Consider the following 7,417-nt stretch of genomic DNA (forward strand, 5'->3'; position numbering starts at 1 on the left):
CCTTGTATCCCACCACCGTGTCAGACGTAACTGTGGGGCGGGGAGGTGACAGAAGCACGGGCTTCGTTTGACAGGTGGTGTTGGAGGCGGGCCCTCTGGACCCTGGACCAGGAAGATGAAACATCGCTGGAGTTGAGTGACATGACTGGAGTGTCCTGCTTGGGGCGCAGAAGGGAGAAGGCAGGCTCTGAGCTGCGAAGAGCCACCCGAGAAGGGGAAGCCATCGGGAGGCGGCCTCCAGGAAGCCCCAGGCCGAGCGGCTGCTGGGCTGCTCTCCGGTGCTGCTCAGTGGTCGCCAGGGCTCAGAGCCACAGCGCACAACTAAGTGCAAAACTGTGAGCGATGTTCGTTTTCCTGGAGCGACCACGGAGAGCCCCCGCAGACCACCGCCGGACGTGGGCCTGTCCCCCCACCCCTACCCTGGCCCATGACCCTGAGATGGCACGGACTCCCTGGCAGCCCACTCCACGCAGGGGCCGGCGGGCCTCTGCAGCCGCCTCCCTCACACCACCCTACTGACCCCACTGCACCTTCCTGCGGTAGTTCTTAGCCCGTCTGTGAATGGAAAGGCTGAGGCAGGAAGTGACATGGCTGCCCAAGGGAGAAAGGGGAGCTAGGATTTGAACCCAGGAATCTGTGATCACTGCAGTCACATGTCAAACGGGCAGGATGCGGCAGGTCACAGGGGAAAGGAGGCTGAGAGCCATGGGTAGTGACACTTGAAATGAACCACGAAACACGATATTAAACAATATTTAAATAAGAGTAAACCTCCAGAGAAATGCCCTGGTGCCTGGTGGCCGGCGTTCCTCCGAGGCCCATGCCCTGCAGGCTGCAGCCCTGCGAGCCCCCACCAGGCCCCAGCAGCACAGGCAGGTCTGAGGCTCTGCACCCACCCGCTCCCCACTCGGCCGAGGGAAGGGCCGGCAGGGAGGCCCTGCTCCTGCAGCTCCCAGGTGTGTTCCTGCGCGACCTGTCCACCACATGACACGCAGCGGTGCCCGGCAGGTGGGACCGGTTCCTGCCTTCTTCCTGGCCGTGGCCACGCTCCGCTGCCAGGGCGGCCAGGCCACCCCAGAGCAGGGCGAGGAGAAAGATGCCCCAAGCAGGACACGGAATTAAGCGTCATTTATTCTAGGGCAAACTCAAAAGGGTTCTTTTATTTTTTATTTTTTAGCAAATCCTACATTATTAACAAAAGAGTCTGTACATTTGCATGATACACTAGAGAGTGAAACGTGAAAAAGCCCCCCCAAATAAAACCAAAAAACAGAAACCCAACCTGGGGGTGTGGGACCATGCATGCACACACAGCGCTGACCAAACATTTGGTGGCCGGTATCTTTTAGAGCATTTTCTTTTCACTTCCAAACGTCACTGCCAGCAAAGTCCTGCGGGTTCTACAAAGTTCCTGCTTGCTGTTCTTTGACATGTATTATGTTTGATAAATAAAGGGCGGCAGGGAGAGAAGATGAGGAAACCCCGCTGCATCAGCTGCAGAGGGTGTTGGAAGCGAGTGCTGGGCCAGAGGGGAGTGTCCTTGAGGATGGCAGCGGCAGAAAGCGGGAGCCGGGCCCAGGTTAAGTGAGAACGCTTTAGAACTGCGCAGCTTAAGCAAACGCTGGGGGTGGGGGGACAGGAGGGACAGACGACCCAAGACCCAGGGCCCGAGAGGAGCCCCTGAAGACGGCTTCCGCAGACTCCCGGGAGCCGCGGGCAGCGAGGCAGCACCGGGCACTGCGCGGAGCACTAGCATGAGGCCAGCAGCCTTTGGCCCAGGTACAGAAGCAACACCCCGGGGTCTGCCAGAGGCCCTCCTCAGCTTTTCCTCCATCCTGCCACGTGATTCACATTCTTAGCAGGTCTCAAAACACAACTTAAAGAGGCACAACTAACTGTGTCATGGCGTCGGCTGGGGTGGGGGGAGGGAACCTGCCCTACACAGCCACGGCCAGAACGCAGGACGCTAAGATGGAAGAGAAACGCAGACCGCCACACCCGCTGTCCATCAGAGCGCTCCCTCCCCCGTCGGGCGTTGGCTGCGCCCCACGTGCCCTCAGCGCTGGACACTGCATGGCTCTTTCACTCCTGCAGTTGTGTGTGAGGACGCAAAACAGGCCTTGCTCCTTTACATTCAATGCCAGTAAGATTCTACACAAAAGCTGGAAGGGACCAAATACTGATTGTAATAAATATGTGTGGCCTCCTCGCCCTGACGGGAGCCTACGAGGGGGCGGGAAGGTCTGTGAGAGGCACCGCGGCTGCTCTGCCGCTCGGACACCCGCGCTGCCATTAGCTGTGCGTGGAGACGTCGGAGGAGGAGCTGCTGTTGCTGTTCGTGGTCTGCGCCCTCTTGATGTACAAGTTCAGTAGCTTCATCTGCAGGGAGAGAGGGCTGGATTAGCAGGAGGCGGGAATGGAAAACAGGAAAAAACCGGCGCCCTTTCACTGAGGAACTCGTTACACAAACAGTTACCGAGTGTCGATGCCTCATTCCACGCCCGCCAGGAACAGAGACCCGGAGGAGAGAATGCCAGGGTTACTACAAAGCAGGGCCCCCTGGACACGGCACACGCAGGACAGATCCCCCACCTCACGGGCGCCTGCAGCCAGCAGCTCCGTCCGGGCTGGCTGGCGGGAAGCAGGGCAGAGCCCAGGCGCCACAGGGATGAGGTAGCTCAGCCACGTGAGAGGGTGTCACACCTCCTCCCCCCACTTCAGCCACTGAGCCCACGCAGCACTGCGTGTCGCAGACCCCGCTGGGCCACCTCCACGCGGCGGTCTCCCAGCTGCTCACTTGGAGGCAGTCCTGTCTCCCCTTCTACCCCGTGGCACTTTATCCCGTGGCACATGCCGCCTCCTGCTACAGGTAGCAGTGGACTCCTCGCTGCTTCCAGCAAACAGACCTCCCTGACACCAGACACCACGTCACACAGCAGCAGCCCCTCCCACGGGCTGCTCTCCAAGGGCCCCTGGAGAGGTGCTGGGTGCGCGAGAGGAAGGGCCCTCTGACGACCAGGAGGAAGAGGCACAGTAGCCACAGAGCTCCCAGCAGGGGCGCCACCTCCCCGCCCGGCCCGCCCCAGGTGCTCTCCGCCACACGCACTCGAGACTGAAACCCGTGTGGTGGGCTCTCCACACAGGGCGTCTGGGCGGGCATCCTGGAGCTGCCTTTGCCCACGCCCACGCCTGCCTTGCTATCCTCTTTTCCCCGGCAGCGGCTAGGCCAATGGTTCTCAACCTTGGCTGCACATTAGAATCACCTGGGAATCTTTTTAAAATCCTGATTCCTGGGCCTCATCCTCCGGAAATTCTGTTTCTTTGTTACTAATGTTGTGGCCTCACCCCATAACAAAGAAACAGAATTTCCGGAGGATGAGGCCAGGAATCAGGATTTTAAAAAGATTCCCAGGTGATTCTAATGTGCAGCCAAGGCTGAGAACCACTGGGCTAGACCATGGTAACTTACACTCCCTACCAGTTTGTTTTTCATTCCCCACCTTTTAAATGTGGAAACGTTTAATATGATGTCGTGCTACGATGAAAGCGCCATCTGAAGGCTCTGAGGCTCAGTATGACACCTCTGGGCCAACCAGGACCCAGGGAAACCCTGGCCTGAGGCTCGAGAACCAGCTTCACACTAACTAGTTACGTGACCGCAGACAAAACACTTCCTGAGCCTCAACTTCCCGCCTGCAAAATGAAGAGCAGTAACATCCCCAGGTGCCCTCTGTGGCTCCTTGTTCCGCAAATGTGTCCTCTGAACGCCCCTCCCCGATGGCTCACACTGTTCCTTCCTGCTGTTTGCTCCTTCTTCCCTCCTAAGCAGCTCACCCCGCCCTGCCCTGCCCAGCCCAGCCCAGTTTGGTCCCTTTCCTCCTGCTCCCATGGCCTAGAACAGTGATTCCCAAAGTGGGCGCTGCAGCGATCCAGGGGGGCGGTGATGGCCACAGGTGCATTTGTTTTAACTTTTTTTGTATTACCTTTCTATTCTGAGTTCAATAAATAGTTTCATAATTTCAAACTTCAATGTTTCTAATTTACACCTTTCTTTACTATATTTTATGAAAAAGGTAGAAACATTAATACATATATCTTTCTGTTTAATTGCTATTAAAATTAAAAAAAAATTAATTTCCAGGGGGCGCTGAGTAATATTTTTTCTGGAAAGGGGGCAGTAGGCCAAATAAGTTTGGGAACCACTGGCCTAGAACCTAGAATCAGAGCCTGTCCCACAGCGTTCACTACATGCCGCTCACTCCTGGGCTGCTATGGAGGTTCCCTGTGGTCCAGCCTGTGCCCCAGCTCTTCAGGGCAGAGTGAGCTGTGCTTTTCCCACATGCCTTGGCCTAGTGTAGTGAAGAAAGCAGGTTCCTAACACATACCTGCTGAATGGAAGAGTTTTTAAAAAACAAAAATTATCTAGAAGATATTTCTATGTAAGGCCAGTTAACAATGAGTTACTGTTAGACTTCTTTGCAAATCAGACCACTAATGTATCCACCCAGTCAAGTCTAGAATACAACTGTAAGTACAACGGAAAGACAACAATAGAGTTAATGATGTGCACATGTTTAACAATCTACAAGGAGCTTTGATGCCTTATAAAAATCCTTCGAGGTAGATAGAACAGGGTCTCCTGTTTTACAAATAAAAAGCCAGGGTTCAGAAAGCTTGCTCATTAGCTGGTATAAATTCAAATGGGACTATTGTAACTTCAGAATGTCAAATGCAATCCCCATGGTAAGCACAATGAAAACAGCTATAGAATACACACAGAAGGAAACAGGAATTAAAATATTTCAGTACAAAAAGCAAACAAACACAAAAGACAGTAATGCAGAAAAGGAGGGAAGTAAAAGCGTTATGGTATATAGAAAACAAATACCAAATGCTAGAAGTCTCTCCTTTATCAGTAGTTACTGTAAATATAAATGAATTAAACTCTCCAGTCAAAGGACAGAGATTGGTAGAGTGGACAAAAGAACATGATTCAACTATATCCTATCCACAAAAAAATTCACATTAGATCCAAAGAATAAATAGGTTGAAAGTGAAAGGATGGAAAAGATATTCCATGCAAACAGTAACCAAGAGCACAGGGTAGCTACACTAATATCAGATAAAATAGACTTTAAGTCAAAAAAGGTTACAAGAGACAAAGAAGGAAATTATATATTAACAAAAGATCAATACTGCAAAAACATAACAATTACAAACATTTATGCATCTAATAACGTAATATCAAATATATAAAGTAAAAACTGACAGACCTGAAGGGAGAAACAGTTTTACAACAATAGTTTGAGACTTCAATAACCTATTCTTAATAATGGAAAGAACTCAAAAAAAGAAAATAAGAAAAAGAAAATTAAAAAAAGGCCCGAACAACACAATAAGTCAACTAGATCTAACAAGCACACAGAGCATTCTACCAAACAACAGAATACACACTCTTTTCAAATGCACATGGAGCATTCTCCAGGATAGACTATATGTTAAGAAACAAATTAGATCCCAAGAGATTTTTTTTTGAGAGAAAACATTGACTTGTTGTCCCATTTATTTATGCATTCATTGGTTAATTCTTGTATGTACCCTGATTGGAGACTGAACTCACAACCTTGGTATATCGGGACAATACACTAACCAACTGAGCTGCCGGGCCAGGGCCTCAACAGATTTTAAAAGATAAATATCATTCAAAGTATCGTCTCTGGTCACAATGAATGAAGCTAGAAATCAATAACAAAAAGAAAACTATAAGAAAAAAATCCCTAAATCTGTAGAAATTGAACACACTTTTAAACCACCAATGGGTCAAAGAAGAAATCACAAAGGAAATTAGAAAATACCTTGAAACAAATGAAATGAAAACACAACATACCAAAACTTATGAGATGCACTGAAAGCAGCGCAAAGAGGGATATTTACAACAGTAAATGCTTATATTAAAAAAGAAAGATCCCTTAACATTAACATAATCTTACATTTTAAGGAACTAGAAAAAGAATAAACTAAACCCCAAGCTAGTAGAATGAAGGAAATACTAAAGATTAGAGCAGAGATAAATGAAACAAAAACAGAGACATATCAATGAAACCAAAAGTTGATTCATTCAACAACAACAAAAACAACAACAAAACTGACAAACCTTTAGCTAAGCTGACTTAAAAAAAAAGACTCAAATTACTAAAATCAGAAGTGAATGTGTATACATTATTACTGATTCTAAAGAAATCAAAAATATTACAAGAGAATACTATAAACAATAGTACACCAACAAATTAAGATAACTAGATGAAATGGATAATTTCCTAGAAACACAAAACCTACCAAGACTAAACATGAAGAGAAAGACTAAATAGGCCTATAATTAGTAAGGACACTAAAGTGTAATAAGAAATCTCCTGACAAAGAAAAGATCAGATGGCTTTACTTCAAATGTTCTACAAAAACATTTAGAGAACTAATACAATCCTTCTCAAGTATTTCCAGAAAACTAAAGAGAAAAGAACACTTTCAAACTCATGCTATGAAGTTAACATTTGTCCTGATACCAAAGCCAGATAAAGACATTACAAGAATATTATAGATCCCTTATGAACAGTTATGAACACTGACGCAAAAATCTTCAAGAAAAGGCTAACAAACAGTATTTGATAGCATATTAAAAAGGTTATATAACATAACTGAGGATAAATTCCTGAAATGCAAGAATAGTTCAACATATGAAAATTGATCAATATTACATACACATCACGTTAACAGAATGAAGGAAAAAAAAACAACCCCACAGTTATCTCAATTGATGCAGAAAAAAATTTGACAGAATTCAATACATTTTCATGATGAAAATATTCAACAAACTAGGAATAGAAGGAAACTACCTCAACATATCCAAAGCTGTATATGAAAGGCCACAGCGAAAATTATGCTCAATGGTAAAGACAAAGCCTTTTTTCTAATATTACGAACAAGGCAAGGATGCCTGCTTTTACCAATTCTACTCAATATAGAACTATAAGTTCCAGCCAGAGCAATTAGGCAGGAAAATAAATGAAAGGCATCTACATTATAAAGGAAAAATAAAATTATCTTTGTTTACAGATGATTTTATATGTAGAAAATCCATAAGATTCTACAAAAAAAGTTAAGAGTAATAAATTCAGCAATGTAGCAGGATACAAAAACCAATGACCAAAAACCAGTTGCATTTCTTTACACTAACAATGAAGAGAAAATTAAGAAAACATCTCCATTTCTAAAAACATCTACACTAATAAAATACAAACATGCAAATTGACCGTACCTTTGCTACACCTTAAGCCACACCCACCAGCCAATCAGAGCGGCTATATGCAAATTAACCCAACCAAGATGGCGGCTGGCAGCCACAGAGCTGGAGCAAGCAGGA

The 7,417-nt window shown here is 46.9% G+C and overlaps 1 protein-coding gene across 23 annotated transcripts in view; it reads right to left on the bottom strand.

The window, feature by feature from the left end:
• Positions 1-1,135: 1,135 nt before the first annotated feature.
• CLASP1 (cytoplasmic linker associated protein 1) overlaps positions 1,136-7,417 on the bottom strand; it is a 285,149-nt gene continuing 278,867 nt past the window's right edge. For all 23 annotated transcript variants that reach the window (XM_014547896.1, XM_014547897.1, XM_014547893.1 and 20 more), the window contains one exon: positions 1,136-2,379. In XM_014547896.1, coding sequence (XP_014403382.1) covers positions 2,293-2,379 — 87 coding nt within the window. In that variant the 3' untranslated portion in view covers positions 1,136-2,292. The remainder of the gene's footprint in view (positions 2,380-7,417) is intronic.

Source organism: Myotis brandtii, unplaced genomic scaffold, assembly GCF_000412655.1.
Source record: "Myotis brandtii unplaced genomic scaffold, ASM41265v1 scaffold488, whole genome shotgun sequence".
NCBI classification, from domain to species: domain Eukaryota; kingdom Metazoa; phylum Chordata; class Mammalia; order Chiroptera; family Vespertilionidae; genus Myotis; species Myotis brandtii.